Source organism: Scyliorhinus torazame, chromosome 17 (genome assembly GCF_047496885.1).
Source record: "Scyliorhinus torazame isolate Kashiwa2021f chromosome 17, sScyTor2.1, whole genome shotgun sequence".
Lineage (NCBI taxonomy): Eukaryota > Metazoa > Chordata > Chondrichthyes > Carcharhiniformes > Scyliorhinidae > Scyliorhinus > Scyliorhinus torazame.
The window spans coordinates 59,115,166-59,127,912 of NC_092723.1; the positions used below are offsets into that span (position 1 = coordinate 59,115,166).

A 12,747-nucleotide genomic window follows, 5' to 3' on the forward strand; every position below is an offset into this window, starting at 1 on the left:
ATACCATGCTTATTCAGCTTTTTTAATGAAGAGTACAACTTTCTTGTCTTGAAAGAGTGGAAAGCTTCAGTGGAAGAACTACATTCAGGATCTGGCACTTAACTGTCTGGCATTAAATGTTTAATCAGTTACAAACAAAAATGACCAGTTGTCTTGACATTGAACCTGGTAGTATTGGGACATTACTGTACTCAACAGATACTCACAGTCAACTCTGAGCAACTGGAATTATGATGGTAACAAAGCCAACATTGAAAAATAATTTAGAATTAAATACTTGGAAAGCAAAACCAGGGGAACAATTGAGTAGAGGCAGACTGACCATCCGGCTGCATCACAGCTTGGTATGGCAACTGCTTGGACCAAGATCGCAAGAAACTGCAGAGTGTGGTGAACTCAGTCCAACACATCACACAAGCTTGACACCCTGCCATTGATTCTGTCTACACCTCCCGCTGCCTCAGAAAAGCAGACAGCATTGTGAGACCCCTCGCAGCCAGGTTTTGCCCTTTTCCAAACCCTCCCATCAGGCAGAAGTCTGAAGACCCATACATCCAGACTTAGGAACAGCTTCTTCCCCACAGCTACTCGACTTCTCAACGACTCTCCCTCTGACTTTTCTGTTCCCTGTAAGACACTATTCACGACGCCTTATGCTGCTCTTCGCTCATGTCGTATTTGCTTTGTCCCGTGCTGTAACCAATTACTTATTTGTAGATGTATTGTGTACTTTTTCGCATTCACTGTAACTATCTACTTTTTTTTGTCTACTGTGTATGTTTCCTTGGCCGCAGAAAAATACTTTTCACTGTACTTCGGTACATGTGACAATAAAATAAAATCAGTGTGTGGTGCAGTGTGGGGAAAAAGGAATAGATAGAACCAAGGAAAGTAAAAACAAATCTGCATTTTTTTTTTTACCCACAATTCATCATATTTAAATGGAAAGTATGCCAGAAACGGAGCAAATTACAGTAATGGTTACAAAGTACAATATAAAACTTCAATGGAAATTTATTTAGAGAACCAAAAGCTACAAAACTGAGTTTAAGAAAACATAGATAACTGGAACATCACTCTCAAAGTTGTGATTACTTTATAAGTTGCTGAAATGTTGATGGTTGATTGTGACTCAAACTTTTGAATGTTATAGCCTTGCAATATATTTGGCATTCATTCTCCACATACATTATAGAAAAGAATTCAGTGCCTAAGCAAAACATTCTATTCCTTTTCAGTAAAGCTGTTCCTCCCGTCAAGATTACCTATTTATTTTCTTGTTTAAAAAGTCCTGTTGGTGGCAAGCAGCCAAAAATAAAACTCAGTGGCTGCTAAGAGTAATAAAAAAGTGCTAATGTGATACACACTTGTAGAGGAAAGCTTGACAGTGACAAGCCAGAATTCTATATGTATTTCCACAGGCACTGTAATACTGTTTCACAGCACTATTTCCACCAGTTACAGGAAATAAAAGGAATGTATCTGGCATATTCTTCTTTAAACGGCTGACACCTTTGCCTTTCCTGCAAATATGTAAGTTTACCTGCAAATTTGGCCAGAGAGCAAGCTCTAAAATCTGTCCAGATTGAAAAGATAAAAATACAGCACCTGTCTTGATCAGATAATTCCTCCATGCTGATGATACTAGGCTAGTCGTTAAGACAGAATCTCAGATACAGAAGACTCATGGATTGTCTCTCCCATTCTTATAACTGTTCTCCATTATAAGCATCAAGAAAACTGTGGTTACAGGGCAGGGTGTTATATCTCTGTCCTTGATCACTCCAAATAACACCCTGCTGGAAGTGTAAACAAGTTCAGCAACCTTGGGATCCAGTGACAATCTGTCACTTCATACATGTATAGGGAAAGCAGCTACCATCGTTGGCCCACTCATAAAACATGCAGTATCAAGCTGACTCTAACAGCCAAGACGCTGGTTTATGAGGTCTATGTTCTCAGCATCTTGTTTATATGCTGGTGAAACATGAACGATTTGCAGCTATCAAAAAAGCTCAATAACCCTTCAGCCTTGCTGTCTGTGGTGCATTCTGGGCATTTCGTGAAGGACAGAATCATTAATGTGGCAGCCCTCTCAATGGCAAATCTTCCAAGTCTGTTGATAACCATAAAGCAGAGGCAACATCATTGTATTGGGTATGTCCACTAAATGAACGACAGAGGTATATATCCAAGGGTATTTTATATGGTGAGGTAGTCGGAATCAGAGCTGCACGATGCCCAAAGCTCCACTTCAAGGATGTTTGCAAGCATGACATGAAGACCCTAAATATTGAGTCACTAGCCAATGACAAAGGAGAATGGCATCAACGATGGGTCATGTGTGTTACCATGACGATCAGTGGCGAAACCCACGACACCGGAATACTTAATATGTGACACTTGTGGTAGAACCTGCCATCAGTGCTCCACATAAAGCTACGCCATTCCCAACAGATTTGATCTGCCACACGTCCATCATCCTATGTAGATGGAAGGATGCAGGTGGTACTTACTCACTTCGACAATGATAAGCATATTTCTCCTTTCTCCATTTACTTATTTCCTTCAAGTATTTTGCTCCCCATCTTTCCCTACACGCGAGGGCAAACAATCAGCTCCCAGGCCCATGGCAAACTCATTCTGTAAATAGCCACTTAGAAGTGCTGCCCTAAGGGTTGGGGTTGCAGGCGCCGGCAATGGCACCACTACCGTTCTCCCCAGGGAAGTATTTGGGTAATCCAGTAGTGGTAACCACGCTGAAGATATGGGGGAAATTTCGACAGCACTTTAAGTTGAGAGCAGGGTTGAGGGTAATGCCAATATGAGGGAATCATGGGTTTGAGCCAGGGAGGATGGACGCAAAGTTTTGGCGATGAGAGGAGAAAGGAGTAAAAAGGGATGAAGGATCTGTTTCTGGAGTGGCAATTTGCAAGTTTGGAGGAGCTGAGTTTGACATATGGGCTCCAGCGGGAGGAGGGCCTCAGGTATATGCAGGAGTTGAATTTTGCAAGAAAGGTTTTCCCGAGCTTCCCGGTGGCACCTTCCTCCTCGGTGTTCAGGGAGGTGAATTCGGTGGGGAGACTGGAGAGTGCCACCATTTCAGCGATTTACAGCAGGATTATGGAGGGCAAGGAGTCCGTGAAAGGGATTACGGCCAAGTGGGAGGAAGAGTTGGGGATGGAGCTGGAAGGACTGTGGTGCAAAGTGCTGCGAAGGGCCAATGCCTCGATGGTGTGTGCAAGGCTCGGGTTGATTCAGCTAAAAGTGGTGTATAAGGAGCACTTAACAAAGTCTAGGATGAGCCGGCTGTTGTGAGGGATTGGGGACAGTTATGAGCGGTGTGGGAGTGGCCCAGCCAATCATGTCCATATGTCCTGGTCCTGCTCGAAATTGGAGAAATATTGGGGGTCATTTTTCAGCACCATGTCAGAGGTTCTGCATGTGGATTTGGAGCCAGGTCCCCACATTCAGGGTGTCCGACCTGCCTGATCTGCTGATGCGAGGGGGCATGAGAGATGGTTTTAGCCTTCGCCTCGTTGATTGCTTGCAGGCAGTTTCTGTTGGGGTGGAGGTCAGCTCCTCCCCCGTGCCTCTGGGGGATTTAATGGAGTTCCCGTATTTGGAGGTGAAATTTGCTCTGAGAGGTGCGGATGAGGGGTTCCACAAGAGATGGGGCTTGTTTTGTTTTACATTTTGGGGACCTAGTTGCTGTCAAGGGGTAGAGGGGAAGGGGGGTGTTGTATATTGTTGTAAAAAATGTGAAAATGTTGAAAATGTAATAAAAATATCTTTCAAAAGAAAAGTGCTTCCCCACTGAAGTCAGTTTCCTGTCTCTTAGCAGTCTGTTCAAGATTGAAACTTGATTGTGTTGAAAAGTTGCAAGTGCAAACATGTGCTTCCACAGCTTCCCAGCACAAACATATTGTTCTATATTGACTGCTCTACTTAATTGAGCAGACCTTTGCGTAACCTTGCAATAATTTGAGCAAAATATACTCAGCCTTGCAGCTCACTGGACTTTAAATTTACTTAAGTTTTCTGAGCATTTATTTTCATTTTAAATATTTTACCGGTTGATTGACATTTTAGTTTAACTCCAGCCTAGCTGCTCAGACAATGTAAATCCTTGATGCCCCGTTTAACCCCATGTTTAGCTTCAAACCCGATACGCAGCCCAATATGAAGACTGCCTTGATCCAAATTGCCTTTGGACCCAGTGTGACTTCAACTCTCCTTCACACTTGTATCACCTGCAACTTTTATTTTTCTCTGCTCCCGGCCATTTGATCAGGTGCCATCCTACACAAAGAAATCCAATCCAATCCCCTCTTTGTACAATAACATCTACTTAACCAATACCATTCCCTCCTCAATCTCCACTGGTTCTCAGTCCATGTCAATTAATTACAAATCCTACCTCATTTACACCTACCTCCCTCTCTGGCCTTCCTACACCATGCTTCTACAAGATCTTCCATTCTTCATGAAATTTACAGTGCAGGAGGCCATTCAACCCATCGAGTCTGCATCAGCCCTTGGAAAGAGCCCCCTACTTAAGCCTCCACCCTATCCCGTAACCTAGTAACCCCAGCTAACCTTTTGGACACTAGCCGGCAATTTAGGATGGTCAATCCACCAAACCTGCACATCTTTGGACTGTGAGAGGAAACCAGAACACCCGGAGGAAACCCACGCAGACAGGGGGAAAAAGTGCAAACTCCACACAGTCACCCAAGGCTGGAATTGAACCTGGGTCCCTGGAGGCAACAGTACTAACCACTGTGCCATTGTGATGCCCTTCACCATGCCCTTGCACTCTTGACATCAACTTCCCAAACTTTTCTCGATCTCTGAACTCCAGAAGTCTTATAATCTTCACTCACCTCCCAGTCAGTCTGATTTGAATTGCCACTTGTAAAACACTATGAACAAAAACTTCATCTCTGCGTTATTAATTCATTTTGCTTAATTTTTAATTTATTAGAAAGTGTTTGTTGACAGTGTTAACGCAGGTCATACAGAGCTAAGATTAACAGCTTTACCATCTCACACTAAGATCAAATCTCTTCATTCAAACTTTGGCACACTTCCTAATCGTGCAGCATTTACACCTATTCAAAAAATGCTCCCAGACATTTCTTTACATTAAAGCCAATATACAAATACAACATACAAGTGGCCAACGGTCACAATACAGCCTTTGATAATCAGAAGGAATTTTAAAAGTTTGTATTTTTTTAATCCGCCTCTCAATGTCAAACAAAGGTTAAAACATGAAATCTGCCACATACAAAAAGTGTTTTTCAGCAATTTTGTTGAGTACTGTAATTAGGATAATGTAACTGGTCGGTGCTAATCTGCACATATTGGTCTCTGGTGAACCAAAGAAAATATCAAGCATAAAACGGGACAGATAAACATGGCTGGTTCGGACTTGCTAAATACATTATGGTAGCACTTTTTTGCCAATTTAAACATAAATTTAGTTTTGCATATTTTCCTAAAGCTGGAGGAAACCAGACACTCAGCTAATGGAGTTTTAATCATTCCCCTCCCCCACTCAACTGATTCTAATATAATTGATCTGAAATAGCTTTCTTGATGTTTCGTTTTTGCAGCTGATGTACGTGTACTTGCACCCCTGACCAAAATCCCCAGTTTCAAATCAAAGGTTAAATATAACAAGTACCTTGCCCAGTCTTACTAATTGAGTGGCAACTTGCTTTAGAAAAATGACGTACTTAAATTCTATCAACACTCCTTAGACTGCAACTCCCAAACCCAGGACCATTACCATCTAGGACAAGTGTGAAGACACGTGGTAACATCACCACCTGGAAGTTCCCCTCCAAGTTACTCACCATCCTGACTCCCTCCCTAACAGTACTGCACCAAGAACAAAGAAAAGTACAGCACAGGAACAGGCCCTTCGGCCCTCCAAGCCTGTGCCGACCATGCTGCCCGTCTAAACTAAAATCTTCTACACTTACTGGGTCCGTATCCCTCTATTCCCATCCTATTCATGTATTGGTCAAGATGCCACTTAAATGTTACTATCGTCCCTGCTTCCACCACCTCCTCCGGCAGAGTGTTTCAGCACCCACTACCCTCTGTGTAAAAAAACTTGCATCGTACATCTCCTCTAAACCTTGCCCCTCGCACCTATGCCCCCTAGTAATTGACCCCTCTACCCTGGGAAAAAGCCTCTGACTATCCACTCTGTCTATGCCCCTCATAATTTTGTAGACCTCGATCAAGTCGCTCCTATGAAAAGCCCCTAGTCGCCACATTCCGGCGCCTGTTCGGGGAGGCTGGGACGGGAATTGAACTTTAAAAGCCAGCTATTTAGCCCTGTGCTAAACCAGCCCCTCAGCTATTTCAACAGCAATTCGGGATGGGCAATACATGCTGGCCTAGCCAGCAACAACCACATCTCAAAACTAAATGAAAAAACTTACTCTTAAAACAAACAGTTGCATTTGTAAATATGATTTGCAATCCACCTCAATTAGTGATTAACAATTCCCAGGTATGAAATGTGATTTTACTCATAGCATATAAAAAGTTACCTTTAATTAGTTCAGATCTTTAATAATCTCTGCAGAAAAGTGTAGATATTACAACTTTAATTACTGCAAATAAAGTTTTACTGTACAGACAGAGACTCATTCATTTATTTTTGAAAACATTTTCAAATTCTGGCTTCTAACAGCAGGACAAGAAACTTCCAGCCAAATCTGAGCAAGATACCAAAACATTAAAGCAGAGGGGGAAGGATGGAAAAATAAACTGAAAAAGTCTATGATGGGAGTGAAATAGGTCCAACTTGCAATATTTTGTAATCAGATTCAAAAGGTGGACCAACATCATAAAAAGAACAATTAGTTTAGTCCCAATAAACAACCACGTCACCAGTAAACGAATGTGCACTTTGAATGTTAGAGATGGGGACCTCAGTCTCATCACCATCAGATCACTCTGGGTGATGATATAATTAAACAACCTGCTCGTTTCCACGGGTTACTTTGGTGGGATTAAAGGCCAGGAGCAGTGCTGAAAAATACACATTCAGGCTCACCACCCTCAAGTCTGGAGCAAGGAAACGGTTAAAGTTTGGAGACCACCCCCGTCCCTCGCTCTGAAATGAAGGTGCAGGCTGCACCATCCAAACACTGCATGGGTAACAACGTCTAGGTGTCTATTAGGCACCCCCCTCCCTCTCCCCCGGTACACTTGCAAGACTGACTCAGTCTGATTATGGCTGCCAGGCCCCAGTTTGCGGCAGAGGAAGTCGGGTGGGGGGGCGAGAGAGAGACATCTTGGACGACTTCATCCATCCGCGCAGGAGCACGGGGCGGGACTGACGGACTAAAAGCCTGCGTTAGGCCGGGAGCAGCCCGCTCTCCGCAGTCGGGAGGGTGAGGATTGGGGGGGGGCGAGGGAGGGGGAGAAGGCCGCCGCTCTCCCCGCCCTTGGCCGCGCTGCTATCGCTGTCGTCCCCGCCGCACGTCCCCCTGCCTCTGACTCCGGCGCCTCTCCGGGCCGGCAGCTGCTGCAACGCCGACTGGGAAAAATCTTTCACTAACCTTTTTTTCCAACAATTCCTCCGTGCGACCGCCATGCACCAGGGCTGTGGCGGGAATCTCCGCCCCCGAACAGGCATCGGCGAATGTTAGGCGCGCCGCGCCAGTGCCGCGGAGCATGAGGATTCAGCGTCCGGGGTGCGCGCTCCCCGCCCCTCCCCCCCCCCATCGCACACGCGCGTGAAGGGACCGTTGCCCGCGGCGCTGCGAGGCCACATTCAGGGTCCCGGGCCACCCCAACACGCTGCCGCCTCGCCCCGAAACAGCATTTCGCAAATGCCGCGGGTACTTCACCGACGCTGGCGACTGGGTGTATTCAGGGTCGCGGGCACCGGAATCGCCACGCAGCCATAGAGGCTGGAAATTTCCCCGCCCCTGAATGTGTATAAATGAATCACCACCACGACCGTGAGGACTTTTTTTGATGTATAATCAGAGTCCGGGGTAGAGTCTCTTCTCCCCGCAGAAGCATTAAACATTTGAATGAAATGCGCGAATGGGTAGGGACAATGTGTATTTGTAGAGTTGTGATGTGCAGTAAAATATTATAAAAGACAACAGGGCTCAGTGAAATGGTTAGCATTGGTGGTTCAGGAGAGTGAAACCTCTTTGGGCTGTACCTTGTCAAAAACTAAAGGGCACAAGAAGCAATGTGGGAATTGGCTGGAATTTCATTGATGGTAATTCATTTAAAGGGTCATGTTTACTTATAATGACTCCAAAAGACAACAGAAAAAAAAAGGACTGTACATTTCACTAGCATCTTTCACAACTCAGCTCCTCCGATGAGTATTTTACAGCCAATGTAGACCTTGCAAAGTGTAGTCACCATCGTAGGAAAATTAGTGTAGAAATGATGTTCATTTAGATAAATTTAAATATTAAAGTACATCAGTCTTGGCTTCTATTTATCGATGAGCAGTTTACGCTTTCAGCAGAAGTTTGATTTGTTAACCGACTTTATGAAGGCGTTTTGGATTGTGATGCAACTATCAATTACGACGAGACGAGACAAGAGCGTAATCAAGGCTTTATTAAGCAGAGATGTGTTGCCTCCTGCAGCTGCTGCTGAAATGGCTGCATCTCGGTGAGCACACACATTTATACTCTGCCTACTGGGCAGAGCCAGCAGGCATGGATCTACCTCCGTACCTGTAGTACAGCAGCCTTATCGTATTACTTCCAATATACGTAATATATACAAACAGTGGTGACTACCACATTCACCCCCTGTTAAAAAAAAGAGTCCAGCAGGGGTGGTGGAAAAACTATTTACATGTATGTGAGCATTTTTAAAGTGTACAGTTTGGGGAAAGTTCACAAATTTAGACGGGTGCCTTGATCCTCCGTTGTGAGCGCCGCAGACCTGGTGACGATGCAGGCGCCGGCTTGGTCGCCGGTGACTCCGGGAGCATGTAGACCTCATCTTCATCCCCGGGTGGAACTAAGGGGAGGACGGATCATCCTGGAGCAGGGCTCTGGTGGGGAACCAGCTGGTGCCAGGTCCCTGAGGGAGACTGTGCCTTGGCGGCCGTCGGGGTACGCCACGTAGGCATACTGCGGGTTTGCATGGAGTAGCGGTACATTCTCGACCAACGGGTCCACCTTGTGGAGCCACACGTGCTTGCGGAGGAGGGGTCCTGGAGCTGCCAGCCACGTTGGGAGCAAAACCCCAGAGGTGGACCTCCTGGGGAAGGCGAGGAGACGTTCATGGAAGGTTGCATTAGTCGCAGTGCAAAGTAACGATTGGATGGAGTGGAGGGTGTCGGGGAGGACCTCCTGCCAGCGGGAGACCGGGAGATTTTTAGACCATAGGGCCAGCAGGACGGCCTTCCAGACCGTCCCGTTCTCCCTCTCCACCTGCCCGTTTCCCCGGGGGCTGTAGCTGGTCGTCCTGCTCGAGGCAATGCCCTTTGCTGAGCAGGAATTGACGCAGCTCATCACTCATAAAGGAGGATCCCTGGTCGCTGTGGACGTAAGCGGGGAAACCGAACAGGGTGAACACGCTATTGAGGGCTTTGATGACTGTGGCAGACGTCATATCGGGGCATGGGATGGCGAAGGGGAACCTGGAGTATCCATCGACCACGTTAAGGAAGTATGTGTTTCGGTCGGAGGAGGGGAGGGGCCCTTTGAAATCCATGCTGAGGCATTCAAAGGGAGGGGAGGCTTTCACCAGGTGCACTCGGTCTGGCCGGTAGAAATGCGGTTTGCACTCTGCGCAGACCTGGCATTCTTTGGTGACCACCCTGACTTTTGCAATGGAGTAGGGTAGGTTGCGGGCCTTTATGGAGTGAAAGAACCGAGTGACCCCTGGGTGACAGAGACCATCGTGTAGGGCCCGGAGTCGGTCCACTTGTGCGCTGGCACATGTACCTCGGGATAGGGCATCAAGGGGCTCGTTGAGCTTACCGGGGCGATACAAAATCTCGTAATTGTAGGTGGAGAGCTCGATCCTCCACCACAAGATTTTATCATTTTTGATCTTGCCCCGCTGTGCGTTATTGAACATGAAGGCAACCGGCCGTTGGTCAGTGAGGAGAGTGAATCTCCTGCCGGCCAGGTAATGCCTCCAATGCCGCACAGTTTCTACGATGACTTGGGCTTCCTTTTCGATGGAGGAGTGCCGAATCTCGGAGGCGTGGAGGGTGCGGGAAAAGAATGCGGTGGGTCTGCCTGCCTGGTTGAGGGTGGCGGCCAGAGCGACGTCAGATGCATCGCTCTCGACTTGAAAGGGGAGGGTCTCGTCAACCGCGTGCATCGCGGCCTTGGCGATGCCGGCCTTGATACGGTTGAAGGCCTGGTGAGCCTCGGCCGTCAGGGGGAAAACTGTGGAGTGAAAGAGTGGGCGGGCCTTGCCCGCATAGTTAGGGACCCCAGGCATCGTTTGAGGGCCTTGGGGCAGTGGGGGAGGAGGAGTTCCATGAGGGGGCGCATGCGGTCGGGGTCGGGCCCTAGAACTCCATTTTGCACCACATAGCCAAGGATGGCTAAGCGGTTGGTGCTGAACACACACTTCTTGTTCTACGTAAGATTCAGGAGTTTGGTGGTGTGGAGAAATTTGAAAAGGTTAACGTCGTGGTCCTGCTGGTCGTGGCCACAGATGGTGACGTTATCCAGGTACGGGAAGGTGGCCCGCAGTCCGTACCGGTCAACCATTCAGTCCATCTCCCGTTGGAAGACCGAGACTCCATTAGTGACGCCGAAGGGAAGTGGTAAAGGGGGTCGTCTGCTTCGAAAGCAGTGTTTGGCGGTCCGCCTTGTGGATGGGGAGCTGGTGGTAGGCAGATTTCAGGTTCACTGTAGAAAAGACCCGATACTGTGCAATCTGATTGACCATATCAGATATGCGTGGGAGGGGTTACACGTCGAGCTGCGTGTACTGATTGATGGTCTGACTGTAGCCAATAACCATCCTGTGTTTCTCCCCAGTCTTTACAACTACCACTTGGGCTCTCCAGGGGCTGTTGCTGGCCTTGATGATGCCTTCCCGCAGTAGCCGCTGCACCTCCGACCTGATGAAGGTCCTGTCCTGGGCACTGTACCGCCTGCTCCTGGTGGCGACCGGTTTGCAATCCGGGGTGAGGTTTGCAAACAGGGAAGGTGGGTCGACCTTAAGGGTCGTGAGGCCGCATACAGTAAGCGATGGTAGGGGCCCGCCGAATTACAGCGTTAGACTTTGGAGGTTGCACTGGAAGTCCAGGCCGAGTAGCAAGGCAGCGCCTTGGGGAGGACATAGAGCCGGAAGTTGCTGAACTCTACGCCCTGGACGGTGAGGGTGGCGGTGCAGTACCCCCGGATCTCCAAGGAGTGGGATCCAGAGGCCAGGGATATTCGTTGGGTAATGGGGTGTACCGCGATGGAGCAGCGCCTTACCGTATCGGAGTGGATGAAGCTCTCCGTGCTCCCGGAGTCGAGAAGGCAAGGTGTCTTGTGGCCATCGACTTTCACCATCGTCGTGGTTGCGAGGTTGTGTGGCCGGGACTGGTCGAGCGTGTTGGAGGCGAGCTGCGGCTGGCGTTGGTGGTCTCCGGGCTGGTTGTCGGCGGTTGCGGGTGATGAGCAGCCCGATGAGGTGCCTGACGAGCAGGGGTCCTGAGGCGGCGTCCAAAATGGCGCCAAAGATGGCACTGTTAAAGATGGCGGCGCCCACGGGCCGCACAAGGTCTGATGGGGGGAAGATGGCGGCGCCCATGGGCCACACGTGTTCTGATGCGAGGAAGATGGCGGCGCCCACGGGCTGCACATGGGTTGCGGGGACGAAAATGGCGGCGCCCGCGGGTCGCACGTGGGGGTGCAGGAACAATGGGCCTGGTTACAGCGGCGATCGACCGGGCCTGGCACACCGCAGCGAAGTGTCCCTTCTTCCCGCAGGCCTTGCAGATTGCGCTCTGCGCCGGGCAGCGCTGCCGGGGGTGCTTTGTCTGCCGGCAGAAATAGCACTTGGGGGCCCCCCGGTGTTGGCTGGCTGCCGCGAGGTGCAGGCTTGGGGTTGGCTGGGGGCGGTCGCTGGTGGGGTCCACGATATCCAGGAGGTGGGCGCCGTGCGGTCGGGGGCGTACGCTTGTACATTAGGTTGCGAGTTTCTTGGTCGCCGCGAGGTCACGCGTACCCCCTTCTAAGAGGCGCTGGCGGATGTACGCTGACCCTATGCCCATAACGAAAGCGTCCCTGATTAGGAGTTCGCTATGTTCAACGGCCAAAACTGCCTGGCAATCGCAGTTCCTTGCCAGGGCACACCAGAAATCTTCCAATGACTCACCGGGGAGTAGTTCCGCATGGACAGGAGGTGCCTGGCGTAGAGTTTGTTGATCGGCCGGGTGTAGTTCTCTTTCAGAACTTTCAGCCATGGCCTCAGCAAAGTTGGGCACGTCCCGGATAAGGGGAAAAATATCGGAGCTCAACCGTGTGTACAGGATCTGGAGTTTCTGTGCTTCTGAGGGTTGTTCTGTCGCTGATCCGATGTAGGCTTCAAAGCAAGCTAGCCAGTGGTCGAAGGCCGACGGGGCGTTGTCTGCTTGAGGGTGCAGCTGCAGGCGATCTGGCTTGATGCGTAGGTCCATCGCTGTAAAATCTCTGCTTAATAAATTGATGCACTATCAATTACGACGAGACGAGAGTAGAGAGTAATCGAGGCTTTATTAAGCAGAGATGTGTTGCC

General features: G+C 48.8%; 1 protein-coding gene across 1 annotated transcript in view; it reads right to left on the bottom strand.

Moving 5' to 3' along the window:
* The window catches only part of LOC140393893 (zinc finger protein 76-like), a 126,665-nt gene extending 118,930 nt beyond the window's left edge, over positions 1–7,735 (bottom strand). The window contains exon 1 of the mRNA XM_072480489.1: positions 7,590–7,735. Coding sequence (XP_072336590.1) covers positions 7,590–7,706 — 117 coding nt within the window. The 5' untranslated portion in view covers positions 7,707–7,735. The remainder of the gene's footprint in view (positions 1–7,589) is intronic.
* Between the last annotated feature and the right edge of the window lie 5,012 nt (positions 7,736–12,747).